The sequence below is a fragment of the Stegostoma tigrinum genome, chromosome 1 (assembly GCF_030684315.1).
Source record: "Stegostoma tigrinum isolate sSteTig4 chromosome 1, sSteTig4.hap1, whole genome shotgun sequence".
NCBI lineage: Eukaryota > Metazoa > Chordata > Chondrichthyes > Orectolobiformes > Stegostomatidae > Stegostoma > Stegostoma tigrinum.
Window position 1 is genome coordinate 117,510,557 of NC_081354.1, and position 24,109 is coordinate 117,534,665.

The following is a 24,109-nucleotide window of genomic DNA, read 5'->3' on the forward strand; positions in this document are numbered from 1 at the left end:
GTTAATATTTGACTAGCCAGTACGATGCATGCAACAGTACTAATCTTTAACCACCACTTCTTATGAAATATTGACATTTAGAAAAGCCCTGAACGCTTGAAATTAATTCCACTACATAGTTGCTTAGCAATGTAAAGCTTTTAGATGGAGGTTGATTAAATCTGAATTATTTTGTATCTGCTTGGCATAATATTCAAGCTGGCTGCCACATCCAGAGATGTCGCTTGGAAATGCATTTTTTAGATATCAAGCGAGAACATGAACAGATAACCTTTGATAAAAACCGAAAGAATTGCGGAAGCTGTCAATCAGGAACAAAAACAAAGCTCAGCAGGTCTGGCAGCATCTGTGGAGGAGAAAACAGAGTTAACATTTCGGGTCTGGTGACCCTTCCTCAGAACTGATGGTGGCTGGGAAAACATCAGGTTATATGCAGAAAATAGGGAAGTGGGTGGGCTAGGGAGTAAACAATAGGATAGAGACCAAAGAGAGAGAAAGACAGTTGGACAGACAAGGGAGTTACTAACGATCAGGCTGGGAGGGCAAGTAGTTGTTAATGGGGACTGTTAGTAATAACAGGGGGTGTGTAATGGCAGGCTATGTGGTAACAAGGCCTGGTGTGTGGGGTGGGGGGCTGGGACATGGGCGAGTTTAGGCCCTAAAATTATTGAACTCAATATTGAGTCCGGAGGGCTGTAGGGCCCCCAAGCGGGAAATGAGGTGTTGTTCCTTCAGCTTGTGATGGGTTTCACTGGAACACTGTAGCAAGCTGGAGACAGAGATGTTGGCCAGGGAGCAAGGTGGTGCATTGAAGTGGCAGGCAACTTTGATAAACTTTGATGCTCTCTACACTAAGAAACTTGATGTTACTTACAATCTATGTTGTGACGTGACTAATAATCATTTTGAAAACTGTGTGTGGATGAAAGTCAAATTGGCAAAACCCTATTCCTCAACTTGAGCTCATGCTTTCACCAGGGGAGGGGAAAACATTCAGGACAAAGGTATAAAATGAGAGAAAATGAATCATAGCGCAAATTAGACAGGAAAGAAGAGCTCAGGCAGTTGTAATTAACACAAAACAAAGATCTTTTGAAATGAAAATTTGACTCATTTGTCCATTTCTCTTTGCAAACAGAACCTGAGCTGACAGGGTCGCACTGCTGCCGCACAGTGCCAGGGACCTGGGCTTGATTCCATCCTTGGGCGTCTGTCTGTGTCAAGTTTGCATATTCTCCCTGTGCCTGTGTGTGTTTCCTCCAGCTGCTCCAGTTTCCTCCCACAGTCCAAAAATATGCAGATTGGGTGGATTGGCCATGCTAAATTGCCCCATAGTGTCCAGGAATGTGTATGTTAGGTGGATCAGTCATGGGGATTGCAGGTTACAGGGACAGGGTGGATGTAGGTAGAATGCTCTTTGGAGGGTCAGTGTGGACTCGATGGGCCAAAGGACCTGCTCCCAGACCATAGGGATTCTATGACTATAGGACCAAAACAAACTGTGATGGGATTTTAATCAACCTGGCAGCTTGGAATGTTACAACACAGAATGTGACCCATCAACCTATGTCTGGGCCTGTTCTTTGAAACTACTATAAATTAGTCAGTTCTGAACAGAAGAGTCATACTATACTGAAAGCATTAACTTGGTTTCTCTCAGGTGCTGCCAAACCTGCTGAGTTTTTTGAACATTCAAATTTCATTTGAAATTTCCAGGATATGCAGTATTTTGCTTTTATAAACTAGTCTTACTTCCTTGCTCTTTTCCCACAGCCGTGTATGTTTTCTTTTCTTCTCAAGAACATATTTAATTCACCTCTGTCAGCTATTATACAAATGGTTTCATCACTTTTTCAGGCAATGAATTTCAGTTAAACAAGATTTTCTGTTAAAACCATTTACCTGCCAATATTCTTAAATCTATATCATGTGAGTCCTCTTGTCACTGGAGACAGTTTCTTCCTGTTCTGTCAGAACTTTGCATGTAATATTTAAAGTTGCGATTAAGTCCCACTGTAACATTCTCTGCTGTAATAAGATGAATATTACCCCACAGGCTCATAGATATTTACAGCACAGGAGGATGCCATTTGGCCCAATGTGTCCACACCAGTTACCAAAATCCCATTTTCCATTTCTAGCCAAAACCTTGGAGGCAATGGCAATGCAAGTGAATATCTAAAAAAACAGCATTAATTATTCAAGAGTTTCTGGCTCAACCACCCTCTCAGTTAATGAGTTCCAGTTTCCCACCACCCTCTGTGTGAAAGCATTTCTTCTCAAATCCTCTCTTGGTCTTCTACCTCTTACCTTTAATCTATGCCCTCTTGTTATTTACCCCTCTACAAATAGAATAAGTGCCATTCTATCCACCTATTTTCCCTCATAATTTTACACAACTGATTGGGTCCCCTTTCAAACTTTGCTTCTCCAAGGTAAACAGCCCCAGCCTATCCAATCTATCCTTATAGCTCAAACCTCCAGCCTAACATATCACTTGTCTAAGATGCTATGAACTCTTACTTGCTTGACCAGTCAGCCAGGAGGGACCTTATCAAAAGCTTTTCTAAAGTCCATATCAAATGCATTAGATCATTGAATCCCCAGGCCATTCAACCCATCAGGTCCACACCAACCCTGTGAGGAGCAGCATATTCAGCCCCACCCCCGACCCTCTCCCCGTAACCCTGCTTTTCCGATGGCTAATCCATCTAGCCTGCACATCCCTGGATACTTTAAGCAATTTAGCATGGCCAATCCACCTAACCTGAAAACCTGAAAACTAAACTAGTCCCACTTGCCTGTATTTGGCCTATATCCCTCCAAATTTCTCCTATTCAAGTACTTAGCCAAATACTTGAATTGTAACTACACCTGCATCCATCACTTGCTCTGGCAGTTGATTCCATACATGAACTAAATGCTGTATAAAAAAGTAGCCCCTCTGTCCTTTTTGAAACTTCCTCTTCTGGCTTTAAAAATATGCCCTCTGATTTTGAACTCCTCCTACCCTAAGAAAAAGACCCCTACTATTCGCTTTATCAATGCCCCTCATGATTTTATAAATCGCTGTAACTAGTGAAAAATGTCCCAGCCTATTTTTATGACTTAAACCCTCCACTCCGCCCAATATCCTGGTAAATCTTTTCTGAGCCCTCTCCAATTTAATCATACCCTTCCAATGGTACAGTGACTGCAACTGCATACGGCACTATGAACAGGCCTCACCGACATCCTACACAACCTCGACATGGCTCCCAACTCCTATAATCAAAGGTCTGAACAATGAAGACAAGCATGCTAAATGCTTTCTTAACCATCCTGACCACCTGTTATGCAAATTTCAAAGAATATGCACCTGAACCCCTCGGTCTCTCCGTTCTACAACACAACCCAGGGCCTAACCATTAATTGTACAAGGCCTGCACTTGTTTATTTTTCCAAAATGCAATACCTTGCACTTGTCCAAATTAAATTCCATCTGCCACTCTGCAGCCCATTGGCCCAATTAACTTTTTGTAATCTTTGATAACCTTCTTCACTGCCCACTAACCACCAATTTTGATGTAATTCACAAACTTACTAACAATGCCTCCTATATTCTCGATCATGTAATCATTCATATCAACAACAAACAAAAATGGGCCTAGTACCGATCTTATTGGACACCACTGATCACAGGCCTCCAAGCCAAAAAACAACCCTCCACCGACCCCTCTGTCAACTCCTGTCAAACCAATTTTGTATCCAGTTAGAAAGCTCTATCTAATGACCTAACTTGACTAATTAGTCTACCACGTAGAATCTTATCAAAGGCTTGACTAACGTCTACCGCTCTGCCCTCATCAATCTTTTTTTAGTTACATCCTCAAAGACTCAGTCAAATTTGAGAGGCGCGATTTCCCTCACACAAAGCCATGCCGAATATCCCTATGTCAGATTCACAGGTCTCTCATATCCAAGCTTCTCCTTACAGTCTTCCTTAAATAAAGGCTCAACATTGACCACCCTCCAGTCCTCCAGCACCTCACCTGTATTATTGCTGATACAAATATTTCTGCTGGAGACCCTGAAATTTCTTCCCTAACTTCCTGCAATGTTCTAGGATATGCTTGATCAGGTCCTGGAGACTTATCCACCATTGTGTTTTCTAAGACCTCCAGCACTTCCTCTTCTGTAAAGTGAATGGTTTTCAAAATATCAATATTTCTTTCCCCAAGTTCTCTAGCCTCCATTTCATTCTCTACAGTAAAATCTGAAATGAGCTATTCTTTTAGTATTTCTTCAACACATAGGCAATCTCATTGCTCTTTAAGGAGTCCTATTCTTTTTTCTAATTGCTCTTTTGTTCTTAAAATACTCCTAGTTACCATCTCAAAAGATTTGATTAAATTTGTTAAATGCAACCTTCTCTTTACAAATCCGTGCTAACAATTTCTGATTAATGTATCACTCCATGTGTAGGTATAATCTGCCCAACAGTAATTTTTCTAATAACTTCCACCCTCTCAAAGTTAAACTGACTACTGACAATTTCCTGGTCCTATCTCTTCCTCCCTTGGGCAATGGGATAATGTTACCAGCTCTCTGTACCTCATCTGTGGCCATAGGGGATTGAAAATTACTGCCAGTTAGCCTTGTATCTCCTCTTTTGCCTCCCTCAATAGCCTGGGATACATCTCATGCAGGACTGCAGATTCATCCACTTTTAAGGTGCCTACATGCATGAGTATTTCCTCTGTTCCTGTGTTAATTTATTCAAATATTTCAGAGGCCTCAAGCCTGATATCTATACCTGCATTGTCCTTTTCCATTGTGAAGACCAATAGAAAGTTTATTTTTTAAATTCTCTTGTGAGACATGGATGTCACTGGCTGGCCAGCATTTCTTGCCCGCCTTCGGTTTCCCTTGTGAAGGTGGTGGTGAGCTTGATTCTTGAACTGCTGCAGTCCACATGATGTAGTATAGACCTCTGGGGAGGAAATTCCAGGATTCATTGAGAACTGAGCTCACATCTTCCACGTTCACAAATCGATTACCTCTTTGCCCCTAATGATCCCTATTCTTTTTCCTAATTATTTACAGAAACCGTTTGAATTTTCTTCTGTTATACGGGACATTGCTTTCTGATGCACTTACTTAGTTTTCTAATTTTCTTTTCAAATTTCCCCTCCATTTTTTGAATATTTTCCTAAGGATACTGCCATATTGAGTCCTTGGTGTTTGCCATAAACTTAAAGATTAGGATTAGGAAAGAAATGTTATGTCTTAGATATCCAGAGCTCTCCAGTCGTCCCAGCCTTTGTTTTTATCAGAACGTATTTGCCTTGTGCTCTCGCTTTTTGCATCTGAAATGTCTCCTATTGATCTTACAGTTTTATCTGCAAGTATGAGATTGGGCCGAGAACACCATTGGTGGAACTCATGTGGAGATGTCCTGGGACTGAGATGACTGACCTCCAACAATCACAACCATTATCATTTGTGCCAGGTATGTTTCTAATAAATGAAAAGTTTAGGCCTTAATTGCTATTTTAGTTTGTTTGGTCTCCTTGATTGCATGCTCAGTCAAATGCTACATTGATGTTAAGTGAAGTCACTCTTAAGCTTGTTTCTGTAGATCAGCTCTTTTGTCAAAAGTTGGACAAAAACTGTGATGAGTTGAGTAGCAGTTTATTGTTGAGCAAGTGCCGCATACTAACACTGTAACTACTCCTTCCATCACTTTGCTGACCATCGACAATAGATTAACGGGTTAGTGGATTTGTCTTGCTTTTTCTGGACAGAGCATACCTGAGCAATTTTCCACATTACAGCCACAACAATAGGCAATGAAACAACTTGGTTAGAGAGTGGCAAGTTCTGTAGCTGAAGATGGAAGCAAACACTTCAGCACATTTTTTGCACGGTGTTGGGTTCACCCATCACAGAGGATGGGGATACTTGTCGAGTTTCTCCTCCTGTTAGTTGCATTAAAACTGAAGCAGTGCATGTAGGTGTCATTTGTGTCTGCAAACAGGGCCCAGAAGAAATGTAATACCTTGTGCGTGATTTGAATCAGTGTCCCCAGGAATACAGCCCAATTGTTATCCAACCAAAGTATTTAGGCTGTGGGCACTCCTTGCACAAATGCTCAACTCACTTGAGGATAAAGAGCACTTGAATATTCTGATTCTTCTTCCCCCATCCACCCCACCCCACCTCACCTCACCTCAACCCCAACCCAGACTGGTGTTGTGTCTGGCAGGTTTGACTCCCCTATAGATGCAGCCTCTTTTTTTCTGATAAATATACAAAAATCAAGTGTGGCACAAGCACTGAGAAGCATTTGGTAGTGATATAGTTACAGAGCTTCACAAAACCAATTTTCATAAAATACTTGGGATAAAGAAAAATCCATCCTGGCACACACAACTGTTCTTAATGCACTTCCAACTGGCCAAAGTTTCAGTGAATTTGTAAACCTTGATGATTTTATACGCCTGTTGTTTTCTCAATATAAAAATCGACAGAGAAATGCCATCGTGTTATTGCAGCATTTGATATTTTTATTTTAAAAAAAAGTACCCAGTTAGTTAGCACAAAAGCTGGGCTTGATCATTACATTGTAACTTTATGGAAAACAAACTGGTAGACAAAGTCAAGCTAAACATAAGTTGATCGAGTTGAAAACATTCAATATTTAAAAGTCAGTACATTGAAACTGATGTTTCTGCATTTTTTCATGATTTTGTGCTCATTCTGAACGCCATTAACAGGAAGAATAATCATTTCAATATATCAGCTCTGAGATACCAACAATTTAAATTGCTCAGTTTGTATGCTTCACCTCTACTGCAAGTATCCATTTATCCGCTCCCCCCCCCAACACTGATTTGCAGCTATACAAAAATCCAAGTTCAAATCAACCATCTTATCAGGCACTCAAGAATATAAATTCACTTCAGGTGCTCACAAACTGGCTTACACTGCACCCAATTTTAATTGCCGTTAATTTCAACAGAAAAGATAGTTGATAGACTGGAAGATTCACGGTTATACCTTTTTAAACAAAAGTACTAACTTGTTTCTTTCAGGGACCAGATTGATTATGGAACTGCTGTTTTGCCACACAAATAAAACTAAAGTGTTGGGGGAACAAAAGGTCAAACTGTGACAGCGATGGTATCAAAAACACAAAAAAAAGCTGGAAATCACGGCAGCATGCACGGAGAGAGAGCAAAGTGACGTTTCAAGTCTCGATGACTCTTCATCAGAGCTGACACGGGGTGTGGAGGGGACAGCATTTATGCCAGTGTGTACGTGGGGGTGGGGGACGACAAGTAAGAAAGGATGCTGATAGAGCAGATTAAGTGATCAGAATGTGAAAATGGCTCTCTGATGAAGGGTCTAGGCCTGAAACGCCAGCTTTTGTGCTGCTGAGATGCTGCTTGGCCTGCTGTGTTCATCCAGCTCCACACTTTTTTTTTGCTGCAGTGTTCCTAGCCTCTGACTCACTGTGGTATTTGTATGGCAAGCCCAGTTAAGTTACTGGCCAATGGCAAGCAACCCCTTTCCCCCACCCCCCGCCCCCAAAAGGAAATGTTTATTGTGGGGAATTCAGCCACGGTAATGGAACCAAGCATCAAGGACTGACGGTTAGATTCTCTCTTGCTGGAGATGTCATTTTTCTGGCATCTGCAGTTCCCATTATCTCTGATCATTATTTTAACCTCACAGTGAAGCCTCTTCCAGGGATGCCTAACCTGAAGAAGTTACCCTCCTCCCTCCAGACCAACTTCAGGGAATCTCTCTCCCACTGCAAGCTCTCTGAAGAAGGGTCTAGGCCCGAAACATCAGTTTTTGCGCTCCTAAAACGCTGCTTGGCCTGCTGTGTTCATCCAGCTCCACACTTTGTTATCTTGAACAAAAGGTGTGTCTAACTGTCAGACTGGAAAGACCAGTCCCACTAGAGTGGGTGGGGGTGGGGGTGGGGGTGGGGGGTGGAGAAAGGAGATGGAGACAAAGATGCAACAAATAAAAATAAAAGAAAGGGATGAAATGGGAGGGTGTTCACAATCTGAAGGTGTTAACTCAATATTAAGAAGGTTATCAAGTACCTTGTACGAAGATGAGTTTGCATGCTGCAGCATGCTGAGGCCAGACGCATGTGAAGAACGCTGTGTTAAAATGACCGGTTACAGAGAAGGTTAAGGTCACGCTTATGCACAGACTAGAGATGTTCTGCAAAGTGATCCCCCAGTCGGTGTTTAGTTTCTCCAGTGTAGAGCAGGCCACACTGGGTAGTGTGAATGCAACAGATCAGATTGGAGGAGGTACAGGCAAAATGCTGCTTCACCTGGAAAGACTGTTGAGGTCTTTGGAAGGTGAGCAAGGAAGAATAAAGGGGCAGTGTTGCACCTTCTGCAGTTACACAGGAAGCGGGGATGGTGTTAGTGGGCGAGGAATGGACTAGAGTGACCCAGAAGGAACAGACCTTGTGAAATGCAGAGAGGGGAGTGAGGGGAAGATGTGTTTGGTGTGGCGTTCTGCTGGCGTTATCAGAAATGACAAAGGATTATCCTTAGAATGCGGAGGCCGGTGGGATGAAAAGTGAGGACAAGGGGGGACACAATCATGCTGCTGCTATGATGGGAAAGGGGCAAGGGTGGAAGCATGGGTAATAGGTTGGGTGCAACGGACAGCCTTGTCAATAGACAATAGACAATAGGTGCTGGAGTAGGCCATTCGGCCCTTCAAGCCAGCACCACCATTCATTATGATCATGGCTGATCATCCATAATCAGTATCCTGTTCCTGACTTATCCCCATAACCCTTGATTCCTCTATCTTTTAAGAGCTCTATCTATCTCTTTCTTAGAAGTATCCAGAAAGTTGGCCTCCACTGCCTTCTGGGGCAGAGCATTCCATATATCCACCCCTCTCTGGGTGAAGACGTTTCTCCTCAACTCTGTTCTAAATGGCCTACCCCTTATTTTTAAACTGTGTCCTCTGTAGCTCTTGATTCCTTCTGAGATCAAGAATTTGTCGATCTCTGCCTTGAAGGCATCCAACGTCCTGGCCTCCACTGCACTCCGTGGCAATGAATTCCACAAGCCCCACCACTCGCTGGCTGAAGAAATGTCGTCTCATTTCAGTTTTAAATTTACTCCCTCTAATTTTAAGGCTGTGCCCATGGGTCCGAGTCTCCCCGCCTAACGGAAACATCTTCCTAGGGTCCACCCCTTCTAAACCATACATTGTCTTGTAAGTTTCTATTAGATCTCCCCTCAACCTTCTAAACTCTAACAAATACAATCCCAGGATCCTTAGCCGTTCATCATACGTTAAACCTACCATTCCAGGGATCATCCATGTGAATCTCCTCTGGACACGCTCTAGGGCGAGTATGTCCTTCCTGAGGTGTGGGGCCCAAAATTGGACACAGTATTCTAAATGGGGCCTAATTAGAGCCTTATAAAGCCTCAGAAGCACATCGCTGCTTTTATATTCCAAACCTCTTGAGATAAACGACAACATGACATTCGCTTTCTTAATTACGGACTCTACCTGCAAGTTAACCTTTAGAGAATCCTGGACCAACACTCCCAGATCCCTTTGCACTTCTGATTTGCGAATTTTCTCACCGTTTAGAAAATAGTCCATGCCTGTATTCTTTTTTCCAAAGTGCAAAACCTCACATTTGCTCACATTGAATTTCAGCAGCCATTTCCTGGACCACTCTCCTAAACTGTCTAAATCTTTCTGCAGCTTCCCCACCTCCTCAGTACTACCTGCCTGTCCGCCAATCTTTGTATCATCGGCAAACTTTGCCAGAATTCCTCCAGTCCCTTCATCAAGATCATTAATATATAAGATGAACAGCTGTGGCCCCAACACTGAACCCTGCGGGACACCACTTGTCACCGGTTGCCATTCCGAAAAAGAACCCTTTATCCCAACTCTCTGCCTTCTGTCAGACAGCCAATCCTCAAACCAAGCCAGTAGCTCACCTCGAACACCACGGGCCGTCACCTTGCTCAGCAGCCTCCCGTGAGGGACTGTATCAAAGGCCTTTTGGAAGTCTAGATAGATAACATCTACTGGGTTTCCCTAGTCTAACATACTTGTTACCTCTTCAAAAGAATTCTAACAGGTTTGTCAGGCACGACCACCCCTCACAGTGGGTGGAAAGCCACGGGTATGGAAGAAAGAAGCCATGTCAGCAGCACTTTTTTGGAAAGAGGCATCATCCATACAGATAAGACATAGGTGAAGGAACTGGATATCCATGAATAAAGCTCTCTTTCTATCTTTTAAATATGCTAGATGGTAACAATGCTTTACAGAAGAATGATTTATTAGAAGTTAACAGCAATATTCGTGTAAAAGGTTCTGGTTTGTATAGAATAGAAAGTGCAAATTAAAAGTGCATTAGAATCCAGTTTTTACAGTGACATAGATAAATAGTATTACATGCTACAAGGCTACTAGTGCATTACAGTTTGAGAATAATCTAAGGGCAAAAAAGTTTCAATTCAGAAAATGATTATCCCTCAGTATGTGAAAGAATATTACAAAATGAACTTTTTAAACTGACATTCTTAGTGGTCACGCTGCCCCAATGCCATTTATTCTGCTCTGTGGCGAAGCTCTATCCAGATGCCACTTTGAGGGCGCAGAATCAATTCACCCACAATGTGGAGTTCCTCACGGCTTTGTTTGGCTTCTACATGGAATCGCCGAAGAATCGAGGACAACATCACCTTCTCCTCCATGAGTGCAAATTTTTGGCCTTCATGTTTAAAACATTAGACATAAAATTACAAAATAGCAATGTGAACTATATTACCACAGTAGGCTCGATTTTCAGCTTTGAGAAGATTAGGGAGACTTCCCGATGACATGGTCTTGCCTGCTGCTCAGCACACTAGCACCATGGGAGTGGCTGGGGGGTGGGGGGGGGTAAGGTAAACAGCCTGCAGTTGGATCTGCTACCTTTTTAACCACAGGACATAGTGGGTTTGGAGGCAGGCTGATAGCAAGGCAAATCAGCAAAGTCTTACACTGACCTAGTGTAATGGATTAGTACAGACCCCCCCCCCCTTCACTCCTCCCTCCCGCCAGGCTCTCAGCCAATACCGACAATAAATCCAATATAAACGTCACTGTCTCCACAGTCAATCCACAATTGGCAGTAACCTGTAACATCTTATAAGATGAGGTGCTGTAACTCACCTAGGCTCCTTCTACAGCACCTTGCATTCCCCAACCTCCATCTGAAAGGATAAGGGCAACAGATCCATTCAAACAAACCGCCAAATGCGAGCTACTCGCCATCCTGACCTGGAGTTGTATGCTGTTCCCTCAATATCACAGCATTAAAATTCAGAGACACCCTTCCTAACAGCATTGTCAGTGTCTATACATGTCATGGGCTGCCACAGCTCAAGAAGGTAGTTCACCTTCACTTTCTTGAAGGCATTAGGGAGGAGAATAAACACTGGCCAGGCTAGAAAGCCAACAACCTGTGAAAGATTGGAAAGGGTGTGTCGTTTAAAAAAGAAATCAAAGAATTAGGAAATATTTAGAAATCTCAAACGTTTCAAAATAAGCAAACTATTTGGGGCGGGAGGGGATAGAAACTCAAAAGAAAAAACAACAAAACAAAATAAAAACTGCTGGAGAACTGAAGAAGAGTCACTAAACCTGAAACATCAACTCTGCTTTCTCCTCACAGATGCTGCCAGACAAGTCAAGCACAGATTTCCTTCCCTAAAGGACAATGAACCATTTGGCATTCTGTGACAATCAATAATGGTTACAATGAGGCTAGTTTATTTCCATTGCAGTTTTTTTTAATTCTAATTTTACCATCAGGAGTGGTGGGATTCGAACTCACATCCCTAGAACATTAACCTGGAGTTATGCATTACTAGCCCAGTGACATTATTACTGTGTCACTGCCGTTCTGCAAATCATGAGAGAGACTGTAACTAGGCGGCATAAGTGGAAACATTCCTGCAGCATCCATCCTGTTGAAGAAAGGTTTTCCCTTGAGGCAGAGATGAGAATTTATTTCTGCTCATTATGCCCATTTGAGATAGTTTGATGGTCCTTTCATGCAACTGCTCAGTGAGAGGCTTACAAAATTGATATAACTTTTCTTTTCCCACATTAGTCATCAAATTTAAACAAAATAAAATTCTACATATAAAACATAATTTTACTTACAAAGAAACTGACTAGTGTATACCAATGGAATTAAATAAATTATTCTGAATAGTCATTTTCACTGATCTAAAATCACAGAATGTCTGTTAGGAATTTAGACCTCTGACGAACACTTCTTTTGGTTATTTTAATTAATTCATTCACAGAATGTGGATCTTTCTGGCTGGCCAGCATTTATTGCTCATTACCAATTGTTCAAGGTTGCCTTCTCGAACAGCTGCAGTCTATTTTGAGCCAGCTAACCCACAATATTCTTATGATTTTGACTCAGCAACCCACTAAAGGAACAGGAACATATTTCTAAGTGAGGACGGTGAATGGTTTGGAGGGGAACTTGCGGGTGGTGGTGTTCCCATGTATCTGCTGCGATTGTCCTGTGAGATGCAAGTTGTCATGGTTTGCAAGGGACTATCTAGGAAACCTTGGTGAATTTCTGCAGCCCATCTTGTAAATAGTAAATACTGCTGCTACTGAGTGTCTGTGGTGCAGGGAATGAATGTGTGGATGTGGTGCAAACCAAATTATCTGCTGCTAGTCAAATTATCTGCTTGGCCCTGGGCATTCAAGTGTTGTGGGAGCTGCGCCCATCCAAACAAGTGGGGAGTATTCCGTCACATTCCTGACTTGTGCTTGTACACGGTAAAACAGACTTTGGGGAGTCAACAATGAGTTATTCACAGAGATACTCCTAGCCTTTGACCCACACTTGTTGCCATTGTATATGGCTAAATCAGTTCATTTTCTGGTCAATAGGATGTTGATAGTGGGGGATTCAATAGTGCTAACACCATTGAATGTCAAGAGGCATTGGTTAGATTCTCTCTTGCTGGACATGGCTATTGCCTGACACTTGTGTGGCACCAATGTCACCTGACACTTGGCAGCCCAAGCCTGGACACTGCCCAAGTCTTTCTGCGCTTAGACATGAACTACTTCAGTATCTGAGGAGACAAATACCATCTGTCACAACCCCAAGGAACCCTGACAGAGATGACTTCCAACAACCAAAACCATCTTCCTTTGTGCCAGATAGGACTCCATCCAGGAGAGAAATGTCCTCTGACTCTGATTGACTCTACTCTTGCCACAGCTTCAATACTCAACGTGACTAAGCATGGCATTAAAGTCAAGGGCTGTCACACTCACCCCACCTCTAACCCAACTTTCAATCATTATTAATAAACTTCAACAGGTTATCACTCTTTAATTCAACTGACATTTCTAATGCAAAAAGGAAGTGATAAAATTGTATATTAGCTGATTGTTGTGCTGGCTCCTGGGAGATTTTATGCAAACAAAGTTGCTAGAAACCTAAACCATATTGACACATTGGAAACAGAGCATAATTTGAAGTATAATCTGCGTCCAGTTTCCCATTCACAGCCAAAGCAGCAACTCTAACCATTTGCCTTTAAAAGATTCATGGAAGCAATATGATGTTAAAACTTAGCGGATTTTCATCCACGCATAGAAACGAGGATTCCATGGCACATCAGACCCACTGCCTCCGAGCAGGAAGTTGCTCATTCAGCAAAGCAGACTTACCAATGCAGTTTCGAACTCCAGCAGAAAATGGAATAAATGCATATGGATTAACTTTTCTTGAATTTTCTTGTAAAAATCGCTCTGGCCTAAATTCTTCAGGGTCTGGGAAATGTTTGGGATCTCTGTGCAGGGCATAAGGAATGAGGAGAGCATTGACTCCTTTTGGTACATTAAAGCCTCCTGGAAAAACAGTAATACAACGATAATTAACACCTATGGAATGTTGGAACAGCAGGAACAGTAAGTATATCCATCAAACACCCACCATGGTCCAAATTTAAAACTGCAAACGGCTGGACTTCAGTATAAACCCTGCACATTCTAACATACATGAGGTTGCTACCAGCTATCCAAAAAAGGTTCAGACTACCACAACCCACCAAACAGTTTATGACAATTCTGGCAGTGTAATTCATGCCAATAGAACTTTCCAATATTTCACAACTTTGCAACACATCAGCAATTCTTCCTAGAGATGATGTTCAGTGCAAGTATCAAACCTGCTTTTCAAAAATACATAGATAAAACAATTCAGCAGCTCTTTTAGTTAAATTCACAACTTTTAGCCAAATCATCAGTTGAAACTCAAATATTCCCTAATAATGCAGTTGGATAATCTAAAATTAACAAATGTTGCCAAGTCAGAAATGACTCTTGCCCATTAACTCTGTGGTGTGCACTGGCAAGTTATTGAGGTATAACAGTTTCCAAGGAGAGGTCAGAACTCTAGTTCATCCTGATCCTACAACAGCAAAGAAATCTGGGTGTACTGTAAAATAGAAAGCCAATCAGCTTGAAAGGTGCTCCTGGTCTTGGCTAATTTAAATCCCATTAACTGATAATACTGTGCCTTTAAGAGAGATTTGTTCAGGGCTGTTTCTCTTGCAGAGAGAGGTTTTTCTGCAATATCTGCTTCAGAAGTGGTGGGTAAACAGCTTTGCACTCCCAGAGCGTGTCATTTTAAAATTAGACACAAGAAGCAGAAGTGGTCGGAGTCAGGGTTTAGTTTTGCTGACAGTTGTGGTTTGGAGTTGGCTATTGAAGCCGATAGATACATCTTTCGCTCTCTCTCTACTACAGCACAAGGGTTGAGTCCTCTCTCTGCTGCAAGATTGTTTCTTTCGATGTACCTTTCTCCTGGACTGGAAGAAAGATGCATGTTGGGAAAATCTGTATTGCTGAATTTGCCTTTGCCAAGGGTGTGTTTATGGGATGCCGCTATATTGGAACAGTTGATGATTAATAATTAAATAATACATTATCTTGTTAATTAATTCAAGTGATTTAAAGTTCTGCCAATTTTTTTTTTTGTTGGTTGTACTTTAACTGTATCATAGGAATAAGGTGAGTTTTACTTAAAGCCTAGCAGCAGAAAACTAAATCGAATTACATCTGGAACACAGTGCCTTACACTTGTCTTTAAATAAGATAAAAAGTTAGGGTGTAGGCTGTCGTTGATACATTTTGAGGGGTTTTGGGCTAGTCCACAATAATTCTATCTTTTTGACATCATTCTTGCCAGGGTTTGGAAGGACTTTGCTTCAATGGAATGTTTGGAGTCACGCGTATTATAGGACGTGCAATTACAAATCATTTATTGCCTTATTTAAATCAAACTGTCCACTTTAGAGAGAGGGTCATCATTCACACGGGGGCAGTGAATAATTAGGCAGGTACCAAACTGAGCATGACTGAAAGCAGCAGACACTCAATTTTGTGCAAACAATAAGCAGTAAGTCCTCCAGGTTTAGATATCGCTCACTATGCTCCGGACCAGCTTCAGTTCCTTGGTGTTTGACGATAAAACTAATTAATTAAAGTACAACTTATAATAAACTACAGCTGAGGAAATCAAAACAACAAACATTTTATCAGAGATAACAGGGTGTGGAGCTGGATGAACACAGCAGGCCAAGCAGCATCTCAGGAGCACAAAAGCTGATGTTTCGGGCCTCGACACATCATCAGGAAAGGGGGAGGGGGAAGAGGTTCTGAAATAAATAGGGAGAGAGGGGGAGGCGGATCGAAGATGGATAGATGAGATGATAGGTGGAGAGGAGACAGGCAGATTGTTCTTCTCCTCACCTATCCCCTCCTCCTACCTCAAGCCCCATGTCAATTTCCTACCTACTAACCTCATTCCGCCCCCTTGACCTGTCCATCCTCCCTGCCTACAATCAACTTTACTGGCTCCATCCCCGCATCTTTGACTTGTCCGTCTCTTCTACACCCATCTTCGATCCGCTTCCCCCTCTCTCCCTATTTATTTCAGAACTCTCTTCCCCTCTCCCATTTCTGAAGAAGGGTCTAGGCCTGAAATGTCAGCTCTCCTGCTCCTAAGATGCTGCTTGGCCTGCTGTGTTCATCCAGCTTCACATTTTGTTATCTCGGATTCTCCAGCATCTGCAGTTCCCATTAACTCTGATTTATTACAAGTCTTCTAGTTCATGTTTATAAACACTTGACTGGGGAATTGAATTTCCTGGGGTATTTCCGAAGTTTTGACAAATCACATCAATGGGCCTTCTACTAACTTCCTGAAGGATGCAGCCAGAGGAAATTCACTAGGCCCTTGAAACTAAAAAGAGTTTCACAGATAAACCGCCCTCAGAAAAAATTCCTCCTCACCTTTAGTAAGGTACCACTAAATAATCTATTGTATACAGGTCAGAACATATGGAGTCAGAATAGTAGTAGAATGGATTGCTTGCAGCCAGACAGGGGAGAAGGGATTAAAGGGTGACCAGAGAGGCAGAAGGTGAAAGTAAACCACAGAGGTTCCATTGTGCGACTACTGGGGTTCAGAATTTACATCTTTGATTTGGACTTTAGAACCATGCATTTCTAAACCTGTTAATTTACCCTAAACCGATAGGGAAGTTGAGACCATGAAATGTAGGACAAGAATTAGCCCATTTAGTCCATCGAGTCTGTTCCAGCATTTGATCATGTTTCTCAACCCCATTTTCCTGTCGTGTCTCTGTAATCCTTGATCCCTTTACGAATCAAGAAACTATCCTGGTCTTAAATACATTCAATGACCTGGCTTCCACAGCCTTCTGTGGCAATTAGTTCCACACATTAGCCACCCTCTGCTGAAGAAATTCCTCCACACCTCAGTTCTAAAGGGTCATCTCTTCACTTTGAGGCTGTTCCCACCCCACATCCCAATTTGCTAATCTCTTCTACTGGTGGAAACATTTCTCCACATCCACTCTATCCAGGCCTCTCAGTAATTTTCAATGAGATCTTCCCTCATACTTCTAAACTCCGAGTAAAGACCCAGAGTCCTCAACTGCTCCTCATGTGACAATATCCTTCATCTATAGGATCATTCTTATAAATCTCCTCTGGAGACCCTTGAAGGCCAGCACATCCTTCCTTAGATATGGGGCCCAAAACTGCTCACAATATCCCAAGTGCGATCTGACCACAGCCTCATATAGCCTCAGAAGTACATTTCTACTCTTGTATTCCAGATCTCTTGAAACGAACGCTGACATTGTAATTACCTTCCTAACTGCCAAATGAACCTGCATGTTAACCTGAAGAGATCCAGAATTAGGACTCAAGTCCCCTTGTGCTTCAGATTTCCGAAGCCTTTTCCCATTTCGAAAATAGCCTGACCACTATTCTGCCCAAACAGCATCATCTCAAGCTTCTTTATTCGAACTGTCACTTCTTTGTCCGCTCTCTTAGCCTGTCCAAGTCCTATTGCAGCCTCCCTGTTTCCTCAACATGACCTGTCCCTCCATCATCTTTGTCTCATCTACAAATTTAGCAACAATGCCCTCAGTTCCTTCATTCAGATCATTAATGTATAACATGAGTAGTTGTGGTCTCAATACAGACTCCTACAGTACTCCACTAGTCATCAACTGCCATCCTGAAAAAGACCACTTTAGCCCCACTCATTGGCTTTCAGCCAGTCAACGAATTCTCTATCCATGCTAGCACCTTGCCCCTAACACCATGGGCTCTTACCTTATTTAGCAGCCTCCTGTGCAGCACCTTGTCAAAGGCCTTCTGGAAATCTAAAAACAGATCACTTCCACAGCCTCTCCTTTGTCTAAATTGCTTGTTAGCTCCTCAAACAAATTCTAATAGATTTGAGAGGTATGACCTCCCATGGTGAAGGAGTGCTGACTCGGCCTTTTTTTAAATAAAGGAAACGCAAGTACTCTGCAATCTCAACCTTAATAATGGACTCTAAAACATGACCAGTGTCCGAGGTCAGGTTAACCAGCCTGTGGTTTCCTGTTTTCTGCCTCTCTCCTTTCTGAAGCAGGGATGTTATATTAGCCATTTTACAGTTCTCGAGGGACCTCCCTGATTCCAGTGATTCCTGAAAGATCACTATCAATTCCTCTATAATTTCCTCAGCTATCTCTTTTAGAATTCTAGGGTGCAGTCCATCTGGTCTGGGTGATTTATTCAAATTTAGACTTTTCAGCTTCCCCAGTGCCTTCTCCTTAGCAATGGCCATTATTCTCACCTCTGCTCCTACCACCGCCCCCGCCCCCCCCCCACCCCACACAACTCTCTTGACGTTTGATATGCTGGTGGTGTCTTCCACTGTGAAAATTGATGCAAGGTACTTATTCAGTTCCTTCACCATTTCTTCATTCCCCATTACTACTTCGCCAGCCTCATTTTCCAGTGGTCCAGTGTCCACTCTTGCCTCTCTCATATTTTGTAGATACCTAAAAGAACTCTTGCTATCTTCTTTTGTACAACTAGCTAGCTTACCTTCATATTTCATCACTTCCTCCCGTATTGCTGTTTTGATAGTTATCCTCTACTGGTTTTTCTAAAAAAAGCTCTTCCTAATCCTCTGGTTTCTCACTAATCTTAACTACATTGGATGCTCTTTCTTTGGCTTTTATGCTGTCGCTGACGTCTTTTGTCAGCCATGGTCACCTCATCCTCCTCTTATTATGTATCATCTTCCTTAGGAAAGATTTCTGCTGTGTTTCCAGAATTGTCCTCGGAAACTCAGCTTTTGCTGCTCCACCATCTTCGCCGCTAGGGCACTGTAGGGCTACCTACAACACATGGACTTCTGCAGTTCAAGAAGGTAGGTTACCACCACCCTCTAGGGCAACTAGGGATGGGACAGCCAGCAGAGCCCATGTCCCACAAGTGAATAAAGCATTCTTATTTTCCAAAAAGACGGGGTAGAGAAGCAAATGGATCTTGAGGTATAAATACTAAATCATGTGACACATGTCAATAAAGCTGAAGCAAGTGCAACAAAGCAGTGGGCTTGCACTTGAGATTCATTTCTTAAGGAATAGTACTGCAGAGAACTCATGCTGTTGTTGCATTGAGCTTTAGTTATCCCACACTCTGGGTAATGAATATATTTCTGATTGGCATATCACAAAAATGCTGTAGAGGAACTAGAATGACTGCAAAATTGATTTCTAAGGATGATATCAGGCTGAGTTGACCAAGGATTAACGGACTAGGTCTCTTCTTCTTGAGAAGAGAAATTTGTGGAGTACCCTAATAAGGATTGTTACCTTTATAAAACATCTTTGATAAAGCAAATAGAGAAAAGGGTAAAAACACGCCAACAAGGTAGTCACCAAGAAATCAAGTAAGGTACTCAAAAGAAACATCTTGACATAGGCAATGGTGGAATGGAGAATTTGCTACCATAAGGAGTGCTTGAAGTGAATATCTGAGAGGGGCCGTGTTATTGTAAGAGAGAGGGGGTTATATAGTTATGTTGATAGAGATACTCAAGGAATGATGGGAGGAGGGTGTGGAACATAGACAGTGTCATCGTGGCTTGTGACAATGGGAACTGCAGATGCTGGAGAATCCAAGATAATAAAGTGTGGAGCTGGATGAACGCAGCAGGTCAAGCAGCATCTCAGGAGCACAAAAGCTGACGTTTCGGGCCTAGACCCTTCATCAGAGAGGGCTTGTTTGGGCTAAGACTCTTTTTCTCTGCTACATATTCTAAATGAATTTTATGTAGCGATCAAGCCATTTTACAAAAAAAAATCTTCAATTTTGAATTTCAGGAGTTGTTTTACGTTATGAAAAGGTGGATGAGCATACTTTTCAAAACTCTAAACTAAAAGAAACAAACAGCAGTACCTACCAATATAGCAGTTCTCAAGCAAAGTACGTCCAATAATTGGAACAGAAGGGAACAAGCGCAGAGATTCCTTAATAACACATTGCAGAAAGTGGAGATGCTTCAGATCTTCCATTGTAGCAAGACGATCAGAATTACCTGATGACAAAGGGTAGAAAAGTCAAAAAGTGAATTTTCAGAAAATATAACTTAAGGAAAATTTGCAGAATACTTGGGAAGAGAGAGAAAGGGTTGAATGAGTGAGAGAAGGAAGGGAAAGAGCCAAAAGTAAGTGGGATATGACATTCTCAAAGATCAAGCAAATTGGTCAGTTAAGACCCTCACACTTTCTGAATTCATTTCCATCATTGTTTAACAAGTTATTATTGTACTTTGACAATTTCACATTTATTTTATATAATGGATCCATTATAATTATCTCAAAGCAATTTATTGGATTTGTAGAATAATTCAAGACCTGTAAAAACCACTTTGGGGAAAATATATGAGAAGAAGGCAAAGTTGGTCTCCTTCCTTTCACAATACTTCTTATTGTAGCCATTCCTGATGTTACTTTACAGCTCTTTCATTGCTTGAAACCTGGTCTAGACATGAGACATTATTTTGCTTCATACTTCCATTTGCAACTTCTCTTGAAATTTGTGTCTCGTTGTAACTTTGCTTGCTTCTGAGAGGAAGCAAGGACTTGGTTTTAAAAGTCAAGCCTGCGTTTTGAAATCCCACCATGGATTCACCCCTCCCTATGTTCACCTTCACTCCCATACCCTACAAAATATTTGTGCTCCTTCAACTTTGACGTTTTCTGCATTCCCAACTTTAACTGCTCTACCATTGGCAGCTATGCCTTCAGTTGTCTCAGCCCCAAACTCTGGAATGCACTCTCTACAACTCTCCACCTCATCTTCCACTTTTAAGGCACTCCTGATTCACACACTGTCCAGGCTTTTGGTCAACTGACCTAATATTTCCTTACGTAGCTCAGCACAAAACTATATTTCAGAACACTCCCAAAATGCCTTGGGCATTCCATTATGTTAAAAAAGTCAAATATAACTCGGTCGTGATTATTGTGTTGAATGTCAGTCATCTCTCAGGAGTTGTCTGTGGGCAAGTCCTGTGTCCAATCCTGAATGGGTAAGATAAGCTTCAAAATCCTCTGTAGAAAGAAATCATTAAAGATAGAATTGATTTTTCTCTCACTTGCTGTTTCTTCTTTGGAATTCCTCAGGTGTCAATGTTTTATTTTGGCCCGAAACATGCAGTAATTTTTAAACTAACTCAATTGGTGGAAAACTGACGTGATCAGGTCAGCAGCTCATTTTAGCCTCAGACAGCTGATCCACATCCAAGTATGAAGTGGTCAACACACAACAGAAGGAATAGGAGGGAGCGAAAAAAAACAGCACCTTGGAGTAATAGTATCAGAGATAATGGGGACTGCAGATGCTGGAGATTCCAAGATAATAAAATGTGAGGCTGGATGAACACAGCAGGCCAAGCAGCATCTCAGGAGCACAAAAGCTGACGTTTCGGGCCTAGACCCTTCATCAGAGAGGGGGATGGGGGGAGGGAACTGGAATAAATAGGGAGAGAGGGGGAGGCGGACCGAAGATGGAGAGTAAAGAAGATAGGTGGAGAGAGTGTAGGTGGGGAGGTAGGGAGGGGATAGGTCAGTCCAGGGAAGACGGACAGGTCAAGGAGGTGGGATGAGGTTAGTAGGTAGCGGGGGGTGCGGCTTGGGGTGGGAGGAAGGGATGGGTGAGAGGAAGAACCGGTTAGGGAGGCAGAGACCGGTTGGACTGGTTTTGGGATGCAGTGGGTGGGGGGGAAGAGCTGGGCTGGTTGTGTGGTGCAGTGGGGGGAGGGGACGAACTGGGCTGGTTTAGGGATGCAGTAGGGGAAGGGGAGATTTTGAAACTGGTGAAGTCCACATTGATACCATATGGCTGCAGGGTTCCCAGGCGGAATATGAGTTGCTGTTCCTGCAACCTTCGGGTGGCATCATTGTGGCAGTGCAGGAGGCCCATGATGGACATGTCATCAAGAGAATGGGAGGGGGAGTGGAAATGGTTTGCGACTGGGAGGTGCAGTTGTTTTTTGCGAACTGAGCGGAGGTGTTCTGCAAAGCGGTCCCCAAGCCTCCGCTTGGTTTCCCCAATGTAGAGGAAGCCGCACCGGGTACAGTGGATGCAGTATACCACATTGGTAGATGTGCAGGTGAACCTCTGCTTGATGTGGAATGTCATCTTGGGGCCTAGGATGGGGGTGAGGGAGGAGGTGTGGGGACAAGTGTAGCATTTCCTGCGGTTGCAGGGGAAGGTGCCGGGTGTGGTGGGGTTGGAGGGCAGTGTGGAGCGAACAAGGGAGTCGCGGAGAGAGTGGTCTCTCCGGAAAGCAGACAGGGGAGGGGATGGAAAAATGTCTTGGGTGGTGGGGTCGGATTGTAAATGGTGGAAGTGTCGGAGGATAATGCGTTGTATCCGGAGGTTGGTAGGGTGGTGTGTGAGAACGAGGGGGATCCTCTTGGGGCGGTTGTGGCGGGGGCGGGGTGTGAGGGATGTGTCGCGGGAAATGCGGGAGACGCGGTCAAGGGCGTTCTCGATCACCGTGGGGGGAAAGTTGCGGTCCTTAAAGAACTTGGACATCTGGGATGTGCGGGAGTGGAATGTCTTATCGTGGGAGCAGATGCGGCGGAGGCGGAGGAATTGGGAATAGGGGATGGAATTTTTGCAGGAGGGTGGGTGGGAGGAGGTGTATTCTAGGTAGCTGTGGGAGTCGGTGGGCTTGAAGTGGACATCAGTTACAAGCTGGTTGCCTGAGATGGAGACTGAGAGGTCCAGGAAGGTGAGGGATGTGCTGGAGATGGCCCAGGTGAACTGAAGGTTGGGGTGGAAGGTGTTGGTGAAGTGGATGAACTGTTCGAGCTCCTCTGGGGAGCAAGAGGCGGCGCCGATACAGTCATCAATGTACCGGAGGAAGAGGTGGGGTTTGGGGCCTGTGTAGGTGCGGAAGAGGGACTGTTCCACGTAACCTACAAAGAGGCAGGCATAGCTGGGGCCCATGCGGGTGCCCATGGCCACCCCCTTAGTCTGTAGGAAGTGGGAGGAGTCAAAAGAGAAGTTGTTGAGTGTGAGGACGAGTTCAGCTAGGCGGATGAGAGTGTCGGTGGAGGGGGATTGGTCGGGCCTGCGGGACAGGAAGAAGCGGAGGGCCTTGAGGCCATCTCCATGCGGAATGCAGGTGTACAGGGACTGGACGTCCATGGTGAATATGAGGTGTTGGGGGCCAGGGAATTGGAAGTCCTGGAGGAGGTGGAGGGCGTGGGTGGTGTCACGGACGTAGGTGCGGAGTTCCTGGACCAAAGGGGAGAAAATGGAGTCCAGATAGGTGGAGATGAGTTCGGTGGGGCAGGAGCAGGCTGAGACGATGGGTCGACCAGGGCAGGCAGGTTTGTGGATTTTGGGAAGGAGATAGAAACGGGCCGTGCGGGGTTGGGGAACAATGAGGTTGGAGGCTGTGGGTGGGAGGTCCCCTGAGGTGATGAGGTCGTGAATGGTGTTGGAGATGATGGTTTGGTGCTCGGGTGTGGGGTCATGATCGAGGAGGCGGTAGGAGGTGGTGTCGGAGAGTTGGCGTCTGGCCTCGGCGATGTAGAGGTCAGTGCGCCATACTACCACTGCGCCACCCTTGTCTGCGGGTTGGATGGTGAGGTTGGGGTTGGAGCGGAGGGAGCGGAGGGCTGCCCGTTCTGCGGGGGAGAGGTTGGAGTGGGTGAGAGGGGTGGAGAGGTTGAGGCGGTTGATGTCTCGACGGCAGTGGGAGATGAAGAGGTCGAGGGAGGGTAGGAGGCCTGGGGGTGGTGTCCAGGAGGAGGACTTGTGTTGGAAGCGGGTGAAGGGGTCAGTGGAAGGAGGGTTGGGTTCCCGGTTGAAGAAGTAGGCATGCAGGCGAAGACGGCGGAAAAACTGCTCTATGTCCGTCCGTGACTGGTATTCGTTGATGTGTGGTTGTAGGGGAACAAAGGTGAGCCCCTTGCTCAGGACTGACCGTTTGTCCTCAGTCAGTGGGAGGTCTGGGGGGATGGTGAAGATGCGGCAGGGCTCAGTGTGGCTGTCTTTCCCCCCACGGTGATCGAGAACGCCCTTGACCGCGTCTCCCGCATTTCCCGCGACACATCCCTCACACCCCGCCCCCGCCACAACCGCCCCAAGAGGATCCCCCTCGTTCTCACACACCACC

At 43.9% G+C, this 24,109-nt stretch overlaps 1 protein-coding gene across 1 annotated transcript in view; it reads right to left on the reverse strand.

Moving 5' to 3' along the window:
- Positions 1 to 6,525: 6,525 nt before the first annotated feature.
- The window catches only part of LOC125459755 (cytochrome P450 4V2-like), a 49,373-nt gene continuing 31,789 nt past the window's right edge, over positions 6,526 to 24,109 (reverse strand). The window contains exons 9-11 of the mRNA XM_048546569.2: positions 19,874 to 20,008; positions 13,759 to 13,938; positions 6,526 to 10,774 (exon numbers count right to left, since the gene is read on the reverse strand). Coding sequence (XP_048402526.1) covers positions 10,611 to 10,774; positions 13,759 to 13,938; positions 19,874 to 20,008 — 479 coding nt within the window. The 3' untranslated portion in view covers positions 6,526 to 10,610. The remainder of the gene's footprint in view (positions 10,775 to 13,758; positions 13,939 to 19,873; positions 20,009 to 24,109) is intronic.